This window comes from Cherax quadricarinatus, chromosome 4 (genome assembly GCF_038502225.1).
Source record: "Cherax quadricarinatus isolate ZL_2023a chromosome 4, ASM3850222v1, whole genome shotgun sequence".
In the NCBI taxonomy this organism is placed as follows: Eukaryota; Metazoa; Arthropoda; class Malacostraca; order Decapoda; family Parastacidae; genus Cherax; species Cherax quadricarinatus.
Genome location: NC_091295.1, coordinates 25,785,046 through 25,803,083, shown reverse-complemented (window position 1 = coordinate 25,803,083; position 18,038 = coordinate 25,785,046). Strand labels below are relative to the sequence as shown.

General features: G+C 41.2%; 1 protein-coding gene across 1 annotated transcript in view; it reads right to left on the bottom strand.

Annotated features, from left to right (window-relative positions):
* Positions 1 to 15,523, bottom strand: part of LOC128684157 (NKAP family protein CG6066) — a 28,734-nt gene extending 13,211 nt beyond the window's left edge. The window contains exons 1-2 of the mRNA XM_053770277.2: positions 15,229 to 15,523; positions 842 to 927 (exon numbers count right to left, since the gene is read on the bottom strand). Coding sequence (XP_053626252.1) covers positions 842 to 927; positions 15,229 to 15,508 — 366 coding nt within the window. The 5' untranslated portion in view covers positions 15,509 to 15,523. The remainder of the gene's footprint in view (positions 1 to 841; positions 928 to 15,228) is intronic.
* Positions 15,524 to 18,038: the final 2,515 nt, after the last annotated feature.

The window sequence follows — 18,038 nt, the reverse complement described above, 5'->3', positions numbered from 1 at the left end:
TCATTAGGCCACACACTTCTATGGTGAGCAGCTAAACATAAAACACAAAGTTCAGGAGGAACTCCATGACCAATAATTATTGATCAGTTAAATAGCCAACGACAGCAAAGTTACAGCAGTCAAAGGAAAGTTTTTCAGTTCTTGTATACATTCAGAAATTCCACAGGGGAGAGAAAACTTCTCTAATTTTATAATGGCATGTCTTTGAGTAAAGGCTGGATGTAAAAGCTTCTAATTACAATTCTCAAAGGACTGAAGTAGAAACTGGGTGTAGGAGGATAACAGATTCACATATCAAATTAAGATGGATATGCTGACTGATGTTAATGTAGACATTAGTCTAAACTGGCAGTTTTACAAGGGCAGTTCACCATGTGATCATGCCCTTGCTGTATGCTCAACCACAGTCAAATGTTCTATAACCAGCCAATTAATGAAGCTGGTCCAGTAATGAACAACCCATTCTGTCTAGCTACTTGCCATATAAGTGTGTGGCCCAATGATTGGCCACAACACGTTGGAAACAAAAGTTTATGGGTTCCCATGCATGGTAAACACTGGAGAAGCACCATCTCTGTAGCCACTCTGGCATGGGAAGTCCCAGCCTGTGTAGACCAAGTCACTGACAAAGCTCACTATTTTTTCATGAAAAGAACTGCTCTCAAAAAGCCCCCGTCTCCAATAAACCATGTTCCAATGCTAAATTGCAATTCTAGCTCTTACTGTTATTTATTTTGCTTGTATGTCCAAGGTAAATCCAGGTATTTACTACAGACATTAAAAAAAGAAAAAAAAAAAAGGTTCAGGTTATAAGAAAAAAAAAAAAAAAAAAGAGCCTCACCTTGCCATAGTCTTTTTTTGAGAGAGTAACTTGTGGCTTGGGAAGAGGACCCACCACTTCTTCAATCATTTCTCCGTCACTGTCTTCTGAAGGGTGGAAAAACAGCATGCATTATTATTTAGTACAACAAACTGCATATTATTTAGGTACTGTATAATTTTATTGTGATTTTAGATCAATCTCTAGCTTGAACACCTTGTTTCCTAAGAATGTTCCCTAACCATGACATGATAGCAATGAAATCCTTCCTAAACATTTTCAATGTCTTCATGTATTAAATTATATTATTGTACTTAAACTACACATGGAAAATACTGGTTTCTCTCTCATAAAAGTTAAACTGATATTATTTTGTACTCATTACTATTATTATTATTATAATAAAATAAAGCACTAAACCGACAAGGGTCATGCAGCACTGCGGGGCAGAAAATAGTGCCGGGGCTATGAACAGCTAGGTGGAGAGAGGATCAGAGGTGAGGGGAGAAAAGGGCTGGAAGGGGATCAGAGGTGAGGGGAGAAAAGGGCTGGAAGGGGATCAGAGGTGCGGGGAGAAAAGGGGTGGAAGGGGATCAGAGGTGAGGGGAGAAAAGGGCTGGAAGGGGATCAGAGGTGAGGGGAGAAAAGGGCTGGAAGGGGATCAGAGGTGAGGGGAGAAAAGGGCTGGAAGGGGATCAGAGGTGAGGGGAGAAAAGGGCTGGAAGGGGATCAGAGGTGAGGGGAGAAAAGGGCTGGAAGGGGATCAGAGGTGAGGGGAGAAAAGGGCTGGAAGGGACGCTAGGGGCTGTGTCAAAGTACATATAGTAATGCAGTTGCTGACAAACTCCCTTTGATATAGCGCTGAAGTGTTTCGAGAGTTTATCTACTCTCTGAGCCCGGCCATGGGCCAGGCTCGTCTGGTGCTTGCCTGGTCAACCAGGCTGTTGTGGCTGGAGGCCCACTGCCCCACATATCCATCACAGCCTGGCTGATCTGGCACCTGGTGAAGATACTTGTCCAGTTTCCTCTTGAAGGCTTCTACACTTGTTCCAGCCATGTTTCAGATATCTTCTGGTAAGATGCTGAATGGTCTGGGACCTCGGATGTTGATACAGGGTTCCCTTATTGTCCCACTGCACCCCTGCTCCTCACTGAGTTTATTTTACACTTCCCCCATCTCTCTCCCTCCAGTATGTTATGGCAGTGTGCAGATTTGGGACCAGGCCCTCGAGTATTTTCCAGGTACATGTATATCTCTCTCCTCCATTCCAATGAATACATGTTCAAGACTTGCAGGCATTCCCAGTAGCTTAGGTGCTTTACAGGCTCAATGTGAGCCGTAAACGATCTCTGTATTTGTTCCAGCTCTGATATTTCTCCTGCTTTGAACGGGGCCGTCAGCACTGAGCAATATTCTAAGCGAGGGAGCATTAGCGATTTGAAGAGTGTCACCATCGGCATTATTCCCCTTGTTTTGAAAGTTCTCAATACCCACCCCGTCATCTTCCTGGTTGTCATGATCTTTGTCTTATGTTCTTTAAAAGAAAGGTCCGCTGATGTAATTATTCCCAGGTCTTTTACGTGTTCCTTACATTCTATTTGGTGACCCTCTTGAGTTTTGTATATAGTGTTCCTTTTGAGTTCTTCATTCTTTCCATACCTAAGCAGCTGGAACTTATCACCACTGAACGTCATGTTGTTCTCCACTGCCCGCTGGAAAACCCTGTTTAGGTCTTCCTGTACTTTTTCAGTGTCCTCTACCATAGTGACTTTCATGCTTATTTTAGTGTCATCTGCAAATGATGATACAAATGTGTGCCAGGTATTTTTGTCTATGTCTGCTATGAGGATGAGAAACAGCAGAGGTGCCAGGACAGTGCCTTGGGGCACTGAGCTTTTGACCTCACTGATGCTGGATCTTGCCATGTTCACTACTACTTTTTGTGTTCTGTGTTAGGAAACTGAAAATCCATCTGCCTACCTTCCCTGTAATGCCCATAGCCTTCATTTTGTGTGCTATCACTCCATGATCACATTTGTCAAATGCCTTTGCAAAATCTGTGTAAATCACATCTGCATTTTGGTTGTCTTCCAATGCCTCCGTAATTCTCTTATAATGGTTAAGCAGCTGTGACAGGCACGATCATCCTGCTCTAAAACCATGGTGGTTCAGGTTATGTTGGTTGTGCTGCTCCATGAAATTTGTAATCTGCCGTCTCATCACTCTTTCGAAGATTTTTATGATGTGCAAGGTTAGGGCTACTGGTCTGTAATTTTAGGTAGTACTCTACTACCTCCCTTATGTAAAGGAGCTATGTCTGCACTCTTTAAGGCACCTAGATCTAGGCTCTTTCTCCAAAGAATACTGAGGGCTCGTACTAGTGGTACTTTGGACTTCTTTATAAACAGAGCATTCCATGAATCTGGTCCAGGTGCTGAGTGAGTGGGCATGTTTTCTATTTCTTTTTCAAAAACTATGGGATTTGTACTAATATCAGTTAGTTGGTCTGTGCAATCTGGAGTGAAAAATATTTCTGCATTTTCTACCTTGCTGTCATTTAGCGAGTTGCTGAACACTGACTCATACTGTTCTTTTAGGATATCACTCATTTCCAAAGTCAAAAAGTGATCATAAGTCAAAGGCAGGGCCGTTTGCAAGCAGGGAAAATAAGGTAAGAGCGGTAGGGTGGTGGAAGTAAATCCTGCGAGGTCGCTGGTAAAGCAGACAATCCACAAGAAAGTGAAGAACCAAAATAAGGGCCCGACAAACCTCACAGAGAGGAATAGGGTGTCATTCCATGAGATACCCATGGGTAAGGCAAGTCTGGCTGATGCAGAACTTCAGAGACAAGTGAGGTAGAGATCGGGGAGACTATGGAGGGAACCAGAGGTCTGAGAGGGGAGGGGAGTATGAACCTGGAGAGATGTACCGGTGGGGACAGAAGAGACCTGCGGTGGAACAGGAGAGGAAGGAGGCTGGAAGGGAACTGGGGAATAAGTCTGGAACAGGAGAAGAGGGGGCCACACAAGGGAAGGGTGAACCTCCACCTTTGTGTAAGAGTTAGAAAGGGGATGAGAACTGGGCACTAAAGCCAAAAAGAGCTGTTGGGGAATTGTAAGCATTGGAGGAATGCAAAGAGACTTTGGCTTAGAAGACAGGTTCAACTTTGCAGGTGACAGGTGCAGGTGTGCGAGGCCTCGCAGAAGGAGAAACTAGAGGGCAAGTTGAAGAAGTAGAAACAGGAAGAGGTAAGGAGGTGGGGGTTTAAGAGGCTAAAACTGCAAAAGAATTAAGAGACAGAGGTGGCCCTGGAAGACATGGCACCAGAGGAGCTGGTAGGCAGGGGAACCATCAAGGTTGGAGGTCTCCTAGCTACTCAAGAATAAGGAGCATAAGGAAGATTCCCCTGAAGGCAGAGCTGAGAGACAGCCTTAGCAAAAGTAAGGCCTTTGCTCTCCTTAAGACAATGGATTTCTCATTCATTAAGTCAGACCTGACATCAGCGGGTAAAATAAGGATGAGTTTCATTGCAATTAAGACAAGTAGGGGGAAGACTGCAAGATATATCGGCATGATTTGCGGGACCGCAGACCGGGCACTCCACCGCAGACGGAGTATACCTGGGATGTCCATAGCGCCAGCAATTTCGACACTGTTGGGGTGTGGGGACCACTTTATGGACCCCTAGGCGATGGCCTGCGATATAAATGGAGGACAGGAGTTCACGGCAGTCAAAGGTTAAGCAGGCGATGTTACTGGGAAAGCGCCTCTGTCTGCGAGCGGGCAGGACACATGTATCCACTTTGAGAATTGGAAAGTCCTGTAGGGCTAATTGCTCTAAAATATCATCACTGCAAGACAGAAAATCACACTGTACAATGGTACGTGGTAAAACCATTGTACCACTGCAAGAATTGTGAGTAGCGTGCTTATGAACTGTGACAGGAACGTTATCAATGGAAGTAAGATGGGAGAGATAATGTGCTTGTTCTGCAATCTGAACTGTAACTTTGCACATACCGCTCCGAATAGCGTGAAAGGATATATTTTTAGCGTGAAAGGATATATTTTGGCCAATGTGTCGTAAAAGAGCTTTACCAATACTATGGTCTGAAAGATAATCAGTTGGAGATGTTGGCTGTAGGGAAAAGAATTTGGTCCACTATGTACTTGTAAACATGGTGCGTAAAGGAAGTGGGTTTCATGAAGGTTGTTTCTGGGTGGAATGAGAAGAAATCGAAGAACCGTCGTCAACAAATGGTCTGGAACGTTTAGGCGTAGGACTGCGCACGACCCGACCTGAGGCACGTGGGCGATCCGAAAGCTGTTGCATCGTATTTGGGAAAGCTGGACACATAGTTAAAGGCATGCAAGAGGCAGAGGCACAGCTGGGTCAGAACAGGATGTGGTAACAAAGAGAGGCCTGGGAGGAGGAGGAGGGGGGGGGATCACAGAACAGACTCCATGATGGTGGCACTTCTTTCTTATTATTTTAGGAAAAAAAAAAGGGAAGAAAAAAAAAAAGAAAGGGGCAGTTACTAGAAGACATGGGAGGGCCGCAAGTTCCTCCCTTTATCCAAGAGGACCTTGAAACTGCCAGCAGCGCAGATGCAGTGTGGAACCCATGCCATACCTTACCTTTCACACCAGTATTTTGTACTCAGAAATAAACGTGTGAAAGGACTGCAGTTTTTTTTTTTTCAACAAACTGGCCGTATCCCACCGAGGCAGGGAGGCCCAAAAAGAAAAACGAAAGTTTCCCTTTTTAAATTTAGTAATTTTTACAGAAGGGGTTACTAGCCCCTTGCTCCGGGCATTTCAGTCGCCTCTTACAACACGCATGGCTTACAGAGGAAGAATTCTGTTCCACTTCCCCATGGAGATAAGAGGAAATAAACAAGAGCAAGAACTAGAAAGAAAATAGAAGAAAACCCAGAGGGGTGTGTATATATATATGCTTGTACATGTGGATGTTATGAATGAGAAGAAGCTGGATGTCCTGGCTTTAAGTGAAACAAAGCTGAAGGGGGTGGGAGAGTTTCAATGGAGAGGAATAAATGGGATTAGGTCACGGGTTTCAAATAGAGTCAGAGCTAAAGAAGGAGTAGCAATAATGTTGAAGGATAAGCTATGGCAGGAAAAGAGGGACTATAAATGTATTAATTCAAGGATTATGTGGAGTAAAATAAAGATTGGATGTGAAAAGTGGGTTATAATAAGCGTGTATGCAAGTGGAGAAGAGAGAAGTGTAGAGGAGAGAGAGAGATTTTGGGAAATGTTGAGTGAATGCGTGGGGAGTTTTGAATCAAGTGTGAGAGTAATGGTGGTTGGGGATTTCAATGCTAAAGTGGGTAAAAATGTTATGGAGGGAGTAGTAGGTAAATTTGGGGTGCCAGTGGTAAATGTAAATGGGGAGCCTTTAATTGAGCTATGTGTAGAAAGAAATTTGGTAATAAGTAATACATATTTTATGAAAAAGAGGATAAATAAATATACAAGGTATGATGTAGCACGTAATGAAAGTAGTTTGTTAGATTATGTATTGGTGGATAAAAGGTTGATGGGTAGGCTCCAGGATGTACATGTTTATAGAGGGGCAACTGATATATCGGATCATTATTTAGTTGTAGCTACAGTTAGAGTAAGAGGTAGATGGGAAAAGAGGAAAATGGCAGCAACAAGCAAGAGGGAGGTGAAAGTGTATAAACTAAGGGAGGAGGAAGTTCGGGTGAGATATAAGCAACTATTGGCAGAAAGGTGGGCTGGTGCAAGTATGAGTAGTGGGGGGGTTGAAGAGGGTTGGAATAGTTTTAAAAATGCAGTATTAGAATCTGGGGCAGAAGTTTGTGGTTATAGGAGGGTGGGGGCAGGAGGAAAGAGGAGTGATTGGTGGAATGATGAAGTAAAGGTAGCTTATGAGAAGTTTTTACAAAGCAGAAGTGTTATAAGAAGAGCAGAGTATATGGAGAGTAAAAGAAAGGTAAAGAGAGTGGTGAGAGAGTGCAAAAGGAGAGCAGATGATAGAGTGGGAGATGCACTGTCAAGAAATTTGAATGAAAATAAGAAAAAATTTTGGAGCGAGTTAAACAAGTTAAGAAAGCCTAGGGAAAGTATGGATTTGTCAGTTAAAAACAGAGTAGGGGAGTTAGTAGATGGGGAGATGGAGGTATTAGGTAGATGGCGAGAATATTTTGAGGAACTTTTAAATGTTAAGGAAGAAAGAGAGGCAGTAATTTCATGCAGTGGTCATGGAGGTATACCATCTTTTAGGAGTGAAGAAGAGCAGAATGTAAGTGTGGGGGAGGTACGTGAGGCATTACGTAGAATGAAAGGGGGTAAAGCAGCTGGAACTGATGGCATCATGACAGAAATGTTAAAAGCAGGGGGGGATATAGTGTTGGAGTGGTTGGTCCTTTTGTTTAATAAATGTATGAAAGAGGGGAAGGTACCTAGGGATTGGCGGAGAGCATGTATAGTCCCTTTATATAAAGGGAAAGGGGACAAAAGAGACTGTAAAAATTATAGAGGAATAAGTTTACTGAGTATACCAGGAAAAGTGTATGGTAGGGTTATAATTGAAAGAATTAGAGGTAAGACAGAATGCAGGATTGCGGATGAGCAAGGAGGTTTCAGAGTGGGTAGGGGATGTGTAGTTCAAGTGTTTACATTGAAGCATATATGTGAACAGTATTTAGATAAAGGTAGGGAAGTTTTTATTACATTTATGGATTTAGAAAAGGCATATGATAGAGTGGATAGAGGAGCAATGTGGCAGATGTTGCAAGTATATGGAATAGGTGGTAAGTTATTAAATGCTGTAAAGAGTTTTTATGAGGATAGTGAGGCTCAGGTTAGGGTGTATAGAAGAGAGGGAGACTACTTCCCGGTAAAAGTAGGTCTTAGACAGGGATGTGTAATGTCACCATGGATGTTTAATATATTTATAGATGGGGTGGTAAAGGAAGTAAATGCTAGGGTGTTCGGGAGAGGGGTTGGATTAAATTTGGGGGAATCAAATTCAAAATGGGAATTTACACAGTTACTTTTTGCTGATGATACTGTGCTTATGGGAGATTCTAAAGAAAAATTGCAAAGGTTAGTGGATGAGTTTGGGAATGTGTGTAAAGGTAGAAAGTTGAAAGTGAACATAGAAAAGAGTAAGGTAATGAGGGTATCAAATGATTTAGATAAAGAAAAATTGGATATCAAATTGGGGAGGAGGAGTATGGAAGAAGTGAATGTTTTCAGATACTTGGGAGTTGACGTGTCGGCGGATGGATTTATGAAGGATAAGGTTAATCATAGAATTGATGAGGGAAAAAAGGTGAGTGGTGCATTGAGGTATATGTGGAGTCAAAAAATGTTATCTATGGAGGCAAAGAAGGGAATGTATGAAAGTATAGTAGTACCAACACTCTTATATGGGTGTGAAGCTTGGGTGGTAAATGCAGCAGCGAGGAGATGGTTGGAGGCAGTGGAGATGTCCTGTTTAAGGGTAATGTGTGGTGTAAATATTATGCAGAAAATTCGGAGTGTGGAAATTAGGAAAAGGTGTGGAGTTAATAAAAGTATTAGTCAGAGGGCAGAAGAGGGGTTGTTGAGGTGGTTTGGTCATTTAGAGAGAATGGATCAAAGTAGAATGACATGGAAAGCATATAAATCTATAGGGGAAGGAAGGAGGGGTAGGGGTCGTCCTCGAAAGGGTTGGAGAGAGGGGGTAAAGGAGGTTTTGTGGGCAAGGGGCTTGGACTTCCAGCAAGTGTGCGTGAGCGTGTTAGATAGGAGTGAATGGAGACAAATGGTACTTGGGACCTGACGATCTGTTGGAGTGTGAGCAGGGTAATATTTAGTGAAGGGATTCAGGGAAACCAGTTATTTTCATATAGTCGGACTTGAGTCCTGGAAATGGGAAGTACAATGCCTGCGATTTAAAGGAGGGGTTTGGGATATTGGCAGTTTGGAGGAATATGTTGTGTATCTTTATATGTGTATGCTTCTAAACTGTTGTATTCTGAGGACCTCTGCAAAAACAGTGATAATGTGTGAGTGTGGTGAAAGTGTTGAATGATGATGAAAGTATTTTCTTTTTGGGGATTTTCTTTCTTTTTTGGGTCACCCTGCCTCGGTGGGAGACGGCCAACTTGTTGAGAAAAAAAAAAAAAAATGTATGTGTAGTGTGACCTAAGTGTAAGTAGAAGTAGGAAGACATACCTGAAATCTTGCGTGTTTATGAGACAGAAAAAAGGACACCAGCAATCCTACCATCATGCAAAACAATTACAGGCTTTCGTTTTATACTCATTTGGCAGGACTGCAGATGCCTTCACCAAAACCTACAGAAGTACTCTCCTAATTGTATTTGTATGAATTAAGCTCCAGTTCTTGGGTTCCACCTTTTGACCACTAATTAACTTGTCTGATGTTTTTCGAGTCCCATGAACTTTTATGAAATTATCCTTTACTTACTACACTCGTACATTCTTGCAATGCCCTCAAACTGAAGCTCTTCAGTGTGAGGGCATAGTTTCTTCTGATTTTTAACTTTCAACTGTACCTCTCTTCATCCTAGTCTTGCCCCTTATTAACAATCTACCTTTGTTACATTCACCCTGTCAATATGCCTGAAATGGTATCTTGAATGTTATGACCATGTCTCCTCTGATCTTTGGTGCCTAGTATTGACATTCAATTCTTCATGCCTGTCCTCATAATTCAGGCTCTAAATTTCTGGAACTAGGTGAATATCAGTAAACAGCCTGGTAGATGTACTGAGGAGTATCTGCTTTAATGAAAATCCATTGTATCAAAGTGCTCAACACAACCAGATCTACTGCTTCATTAATACTACCAGACATGAAATGCCCCATATAATGGACTTACTCCACTGCATCAGTGACATAACTGGATATAATAAGAAGAAATTAATACAGCAGAGTAAATTACCTGAAAATAAAGGGGTTTAAAATTAGGTACAGTATAGAACAGTAGGTTGGTAGACAGCAACCACCCAGGGAAGTACTACCGTCCTGCCAGATGACTGTGAAACAGAAACCTGTAACTGTTTTGCATGATGGTAGGATTGCTGGTTTCTTTTTCTGTCTCATAAACACGCTAGATAACAGGGATATCTTGCTACTCCTACTTACACTTTGGTCACACTTCACAGACACGCACATGCATATATATATACATACATCTAGGTTTTTCTCCTTTTTCTAAATAGCTCTTGTTCTTCTTTATTTCTTCTATTGTCCATGGGGAAGTGGAAAAGAATCTTTCCTCCGTAAGCCATGCGTGTCGTACGAGGCGACTAAAATGCCGGGAGCAATGGGCTAGTAACCCCTTCTCCTGTAGACATTTACTAAAAAAGAGAAGAAGAAAAACTTTATAAAACTGGGATGCTTGAATGTGCGTGGATGTAGTGCGGATGACAAGAAACAGATGATTGCTGATGTTATGAATGAAAAGAAGTTGGATGTCCTGTCCCTAAGCGAAACAAAGCTGATAAATTAGACACATGTGCAATAAAGATACCCAAGAGTTGCACATGTGTCTAATTTATCAACATGTCGGTTCTCTGAACCATTCATCTACGAAACAAAGCTGAAGGGGGTAGGGGAGTTTCAGTGGGGGGAAATAAATGGGATTAAATCTGGAGTATCTGAGAGAGTTAGAGCAAAGGAAGGGGTAGCAGTAATGTTGAAGGATTAGTTATGGAAGGAGAAAAGAGAATATGAATGTGTAAATTCAAGAATTATGTGGATTAAAGTAAAGGTTGGATGCGAAAAGTGGGTCATAATAAGCGTGTATGCACCTGGAGAAGAGATGAATGTAGAGGAGAGAGAGAGATTTTGGGAGATGTTAAGTGAATGTATAGGAGCCTTTGAACCAAGTGAGAGAGTAATTGTGGTAGGGAATCTGAATGCTAAAGTAGGAGAAACTTTTAGATAGGGTGTGGTAGGTAAGTTTGGGGTGCCAGGTGTAAATGATAATGGGAGCCCTTTGATTGAACTTTGTATTGAAAGGGGTTTAGTTATAGGTAATACATATTTTAAGAAAAAGAGGATAAATAAGTATACAAGATATGATGTAGGGCGAAATGACAGTAGTTTGTTGGATTATGTATTGGTAGATAAAAGACTGTTGAGTAGACTTCAGGATGTACATGTTTATAGAGGGGCCACAGATATGTCAGATCACTTTCTAGTTGTAGCTACACTGAGAGTAAAAGGTAGATGGGATACAATGAGAATAGAAGCATCAGGGAAGAGAGAGGTGAAGGTTTATAAACTAAAAGAGGAGGCAGTTAGGGTAAGATATAAACAGCTATTGGAGGATAGATGGGCTAATGAGAGCATAGGCAATGGGGTCGAAGAGGTATGGGGTAGGTTTAAAAATGTAGTGTTAAGAGTGTTCAGCAGAAGTTTGTGGTTACAGGAAAGTGGGTGTGGGAGGGAAGAGGAGCGATTGGTGGAATGATGATGTAAAGAGAGTAGTAAGGGAGAAAAAGTTAGCATATGAGAAGTTTTTACAAAGTAGAAGTGATGCAAGGAGGGAAGAGTATATGGAGAAAAAGAGAGAGGTTAAGAGAGTGGTGAAGCAATGTAAAAAGAGAGCAAATGAGAGAGTGGGTGAGATGTTATCAACAAATTTTGTTGAAAATAAGAAAAAGTTTTGGAGTGAGATTAACAAGTTAAGGAAGCCTAGAGAACAAATGGATTTGTCACTTAAAAATAGGAGAGGAGAGTTATTAAATGGAGAGTTAGAGGTATTGGGAAGATGGAGGGAATATTTTGAGGAATTGTTAAATGTTGATGAAGATAGGGAAGCTGTGATTTCGTGTATAGGGCAAGGAGGAATAACATCTTGTAGGAGTGAGGAAGAGCCAGTTTTGAGTGTGGGGGAAGTTCGTGAGGCAGTAGGTAAAATGAAAGGGGGTAAGGCAGCCGGGATTGATGGGATAAAGATAGAAATGTTAAAAGCAGGTGGGGATATAGTTTTGGAGTGGTTGGTGCAACTATTTAATAAATGCATGGAAGAGGGTAAGGTACCCAGGGATTGGCAGAGAGCATGCATAGTTCCTTTGTATAAAGGCAAAGGGGACAAAAGAGAGTGCAAAAATTATAGGGGGATAAGTCTGTTGAGTATACCTGGTAAAGTGTATGGTACAGTTATTATTGAAAGAATTAAGAGTAAGACGGAGAATAGGATAGCAGATGAACAAGGAGGCTTTAGGAAAGGTAGAGGGTGTGTGGACCAGGTGTTTACAGTGAAACATATAAGTGAACAGTATTTAGATAAGGCTAAAGAGGTCTTTGTGGCATTTATGGATTTGGAAAAGGCGTACGACAGGGTGGATAGGGGGAGCAATGTGGCAGATGTTGCAGGTGTATGGTGTAGGAGGTAGGTTACTGAAAGCAGTGAAGAGTTTTTACGAGGATAGTGAGACTCAAGTTAGAGTATGAGGGAAAGAGGGAAATTATTTCCCAGTAAAAGTAGGCCTTAGACAAGGATGTGTGATGTCACCGTGGTTGTTTAATATATTTATAGATGGGGTTGTAAGAGAAGTAAATGCGAGGGTCTTGGCAAGAAGCGTGGAGTTAAAAGATAAAGAATCACACATAAAGTGGGAGTTGTCACAGTTGCTCTTTGCTGATGACACTGTGCTCTTGGGAGATTCTGAAGAGAAGTTGCAGAGATTGGTGGATGAATTTGGTAGGGTGTGCAAAAGAAGAAAATTAAAAGTGAATACAGGAAAGAGTAAGGTTAGGAAGATAACAAAAAGATTAGGTGATGAAAGATTGGATATCAGATTGGAGAGAGAGAGTATGGAGGAGGTGAATGTATTCAGATATTTGGGAGTTGACGTGTCAGCGGATGGGTCTATGAAAGATGAGGTGAATCATAGAATTGATGAGGAGAAAAGGGTGAGTGGTGCACTTAGGAGTCTGTGGAGACAAAGAACTTTGTCCTTGGAGGCAAGGAGGGGAATGTATGAGAGTATAGTTTTACCAACGCTCCTATATGGGTGTGAAGCATGGGTGATGAATGTTGCAGCGAGGAGAAGGCTGGAGGCAGTGGAGATGTCATGTCTGAGGGCAATGTGTGGTGTGATATAATGCAGAGAATTCGTAGTTTGGAAGTTAGGAGGAGGTGCGGGATTACCAAAACTGTTGTCCAGAGGGCTGAGGAAGGGTTGTTGAGGTGGTTCGGACATGTAGAGAGAATGGAGCGAAACAGAGTGACTTCAAGAGTGTATCAGTCTGTAGTGGAAGGAAGGCGGGGTAGGGGTTGGCCTAGGAAAGGTTGGAGGGAGGGGGTAAAGGAGGTTTTGTGTGCGAGGGGCTTGGATTTCCAGCAGGCATGCGTGAGCGTGTTTGATAGGAGTGAATGGAGACAAATGGTTTTTAATACTTGACGTGCTGTTGGAGTGTGAGCAAAGTAACATTTATGAAGGGGTTCAGGGAAACCGGCAGGCCGGACTTGAGTCCTGGAGATGGGAAGTACAGTGCCTGCACTCTGAAGGAGGGGTGTTAATGTTGCAGTTTAAAAACTGTAGTGTAAAGCACCCTTCTGGCAAGACAGTGATGGAGTGAATGATGGTGAGTTTTTCTTTTTCGGGCCACCCTGCCTTGGTGGGAATCGGCCAGTGTGATAAAAAAAAAAATATAGACCAGTACACTATAATAATGAAAAGCACTAAATCCAGGTAAAAATTGGAGACCAAATGATGATAATAGGCGAGTGTGCATAGAGACATTAACATACTGTTATGGGTTGGGTAATTAGCCTTGCTTGCCTAAGCCCAAGTCTGCTGCTGGTCCACTGCATCAATGGTATTACCAGACACCTCCCATATGGACAAAAGTGCAATGCAACAGACTAGGTCTGTTGCATCAATAATTAATTCTATCAGACACCCCCCATACAGCCATGATCTAATGCAGGGTTTATCACACTGTGGTTTTACAGTATGATCAAACTGCAAGAAATGACTATCAGGTGCCTTAAACAGAAGAATAAATAGGCTCAGAAGAGATGTTATGTTTGTGTACACACGAGGTGCCCAGTAAAACGCAGGGACATGCATTTTGTGTAAAACACTGCTCTGCTGTATATAGATCCATGTTTCAGGGACTTCCACAGACTGCAACAATTATAGAAACACGACTGATTCCTATATATACAGGAACATATGTTAGAATAGTAGAAAAGTGAAGCTATTGAATGTGTTTGTGTGTTTACGATGGTGGGTAAGAGAGGGTGCGTGGGTGGGTTTGTGGGTGGGTTTTTGGGTGGGTGGGTTTTTGGGTGGGTGGGTGGGTGGGTGGGTTTTTGGGTGGGTGGATGGATGGATGGATGGATGGATGGATGGATGGATGGATGGATGGATGGATGGATGGATGGATGTGAGTGGGTGAATGTGAGAGAGTAGGTGGACAGGCAAGTGTATTGTAGTGTATGAAAATAGTGGAGACAGATGAAGAGTGCTGTGCCTCAGCCACTAAATGAACATGTGGTGGACAGGAACATCCCTCCTTGGTTCTCACACTCACTTCTTTGCCTTACCAATATCACCCCTCCTACCAACCAGTGACTAACACAAATAATGAATCTACAGTACTGATCCTTGACAATCTTTCTCTCTTACACTCACACACACTCAATCTCTGATATAATCACTTACACTAATACAGGAATGAAGGCAATGAATCAGTGAGAAATGGAGATGCATGGAGGGTGGCAGTGAAGGCACACAGGCATCAGTCTGGGCCTACTTCCTAGGCTCTCAGCCAACATCCTCCTCCCCCTCCCCATTGTGGCTTGGGCTTTCCTCATTGGCTGGATTGTTATCCACCAAATTTCCTTTCCTTTTCCTTGCCTGACAACCACACACCAGCTAACACAACATAAATAATAAATCTATAGTTCTTCACCAGTCTTTACCAAACAAGTGTGAGCTCTTCATATAAGTATACAAAATACACAAATTATGAATGCATTTCATAAAAAATTAACTAGGCTAAAAAAAAATATTTACAAGTCATCATTAATAAAAACATGTTAACTGACAAAATCCAGAATTATGGATTCTTCTTCCATTTTGTCCGATGTGACTGATAGAAAGTGACCACTCCCACATAACATTTCTCTGAAAAGCGAACCTATGCACCACTGTTTTCATAGAAATAAACCAGTCCTAAAACTTGTTTACCTTAGGTTTATACCCCCTGCATTTGTCAAGTTGTTTATAACTGTGTCAGTATGAGTCTGCAAGTCTTTCTTTATCAGGTTTCATGGACCTAGTATATACATAAAATGCTAATAAATAATTGTTGCTACCCCTTGGTATCAACAAAGTCTAGTGTTTTTTTTTTTCTAATTTACTGATTACTATCAAACTTACTCCTCCTCTCAATCCATTTAAGATCCTCCTCTTCTAAATCTGATTCTGAATCACTCACAGATGAGGAATTGGAGACTTTCCTTTTAGCTGCTTTCTTTTTTTCCTTTTTCCTCTTTTTCTTTTCCTTCTTGTGTTTCTTCTTCTTCTCCTTCTTTCTTTTCTTCCTTTTCTTTTCATTATCAGAGCTGTGAGACCCATCCTCTCTATCTCTGTTGGACACTTTGGATTTCTTCTCATCATCTGTGTTTCCTACATCAGAACTATAAAAATAGTTATTCATTATACACTATGCAAAAAACATTCAACATTTTGTATAAAATTTTATGAAACATTGGAAATGCAATGAAAAAATTAAACAAATTATTTGGACAATCAAAAGTGCCTGGTAAATGGGTATTCATTTGTATACTGTATAATCATAATTATAGGTCTAATAATAAGAACAAGATCATGTCTTCTGAAGTTAAGGAACCATTCATTTGTAAATTAATAGAAGCAAATACGGTATATTCACTTTTTGAGGGGATCAAATTTTTAAGAGCATTTTTTTTTAATATATATTTTTTAAATTAACTCTCACTGTTATTTACATACTAGATCTACTCATAATTTATAGTGCTCTCAAATTTACTGTAAGCAGCACATTTTGGCCTAGACATTTTTGTGATGATAGATTCAAAATGAATGTAAGTGTTATATAGGGTAGTTCCTATGGGTGAACAAGCAGTTTTCTTGCAATCAACTGATAGTGAAGTAACCAGGAACTGGATTGGTTCAAGTACTGGAAAAGGCATAAAACAGTCCTCAACAGGTGAAATCACTGAGTAAAGCACTCCCTGACCTTGAACTTTGTGTAATTCCTTAAGTTTTACATGAAATTTTGCATTTTTGGCATCATTACCTTTAAAAAATAAGATTCTTTATCATTTTAGAAGACCACTATTTTATTTTTTCAAAAAATGTCAATACTGAAGAGGCTATCGATATCAGGGGTGTTGACAGTGAAAGGTTATAAAGATTCGCCTTTTCGCTGTTTTCTAGTATGGAAATATTTTTTTCAAAGGTAATGACACCAAAAATAAAAAATTTGATGGGAAGCTTACAGAATTTACACAAACGTGAAGTTGGCAGTCTGAGTGCAATTGTCGCATCAGTGATATTACCCATTTTTAAGCCAATTCTATTGCACAAATGGACCAATTTCCTGGCTGTTCCACTAGGATGCCTTTTGTTCTATCAACTGAGTGCAGGAAACTGCCCATGCACCTTTCAGAACTACCCTATAAAGTGAGAAGTCAGTAATTTGGCCAATTTTACACAAAATTCAATAAATTCTAATTTAAAAGCAAAGTCTAAAATAAACACTGTGGGCATTTCAAGAACTAAAGCAACCATTTCTTTGTTCATTAGTCACATCTTAAGGCTTGTCCTATATAGCCCTCATCCTCTGTGTGATGATGAATTTAAAATAATCAGTGTTCCCTATTTCTCAGCTAATAAAATATAACAAAGAATGCTTGGTCATGGTTAAGGCCATCCCAATATTTGAAGCAGATCTATTAAAAAGCCCATAAAACAGACCAAGATAAAGGAGATTTTCTATAGGAAAATCCCCCCCCCCCCAATGCCACTTTTGGTTTGAAACCAACCAAAATCTTCTCCACTTTGCTAATACGTACAGTGGACCCTCGGCTAACGAATGCATCGCATAACTTTAAATCCGCCCAACGAAACTTTGAGCGTAAAAATTTTGGCCTGGCTAACAATAAGAAACTCGCCCAACGTGATTTGTCCTGAACCTGTCCGTCCAGGCTAAGCGCCTCAGCTGCCCTGCTGTCATTGTTTACAAGCCAGGGTGGCAGGTTTCATGCATACATTCGATACATTTTGTATTATTCCATTGTTTACAGTGCTTGTAACTGCTAAATAAGCCACCATGGGCCCAAAGAAAGCTTCTAGTGCCAACTCTGTGGTAAAAAGGGCGAGAAATACTACTGAAATACTATCATACCACGGTCAGCTGCTGCTGCACCACCATCAGCTGTTGCTGCATCACCGTCAGCTGTACTACTCGAAGATGCTGACTGTTGTTGGTGTGGCTTAACGAGAAACAATCATCGAGAAACAATTAACCCCCAGAGGGTAAGCCACCCAGGATAACCCAAGTCAATGAGTCATCGAGGACTGCCTAACTTATTTCCATTAGGGTCCTTAATCTTGTCCCCCAGGATGCGACCCACACCAGTCGACCAACACCCAGGTGAACAGGAAAAAATGCCTGGAACTAGTGCTCATATTGGTGAATTAAGGCCAGCAAAGGTCGGTTTGAGAGATTTAAGAATCGTAGTGGCATACACAGTGTGATAAGGCATGGCGAAGCTGAAGGATTCAAACCCCAACAAGGGTTCAATTGTGACAAAACAAGCCTGTTCTGGAAGAAAATGCCAAACAGGACCTACATTACTCAGGAGGAAAAGGCACTCCCAGGACACAAGCCTATGAAAGACAGGCTAACTTTCTTGTTTTGTTGTAATGCTAGTGGGGATTGCAAAGTGAAGCCTTTACTCATGTATCACTCTGAAAATCCCAGAATGTTCAAGAAAAACAGTGTCTCATCACTCATCAATACTCTTCAATAAAGGTAAGTGTCATTTTAACATTTATTTATATAGTTATTGTGCATATCTCATTGTTTTCTTTGTAGGGAAATGTATATTTCATGAAAAAAAAAAATTATTTTAACACTTTTGGCTGTCTGGAACGGATTAATTGGATTTCCATTATTTCTTATGGGGAAAATTAATTCGGCT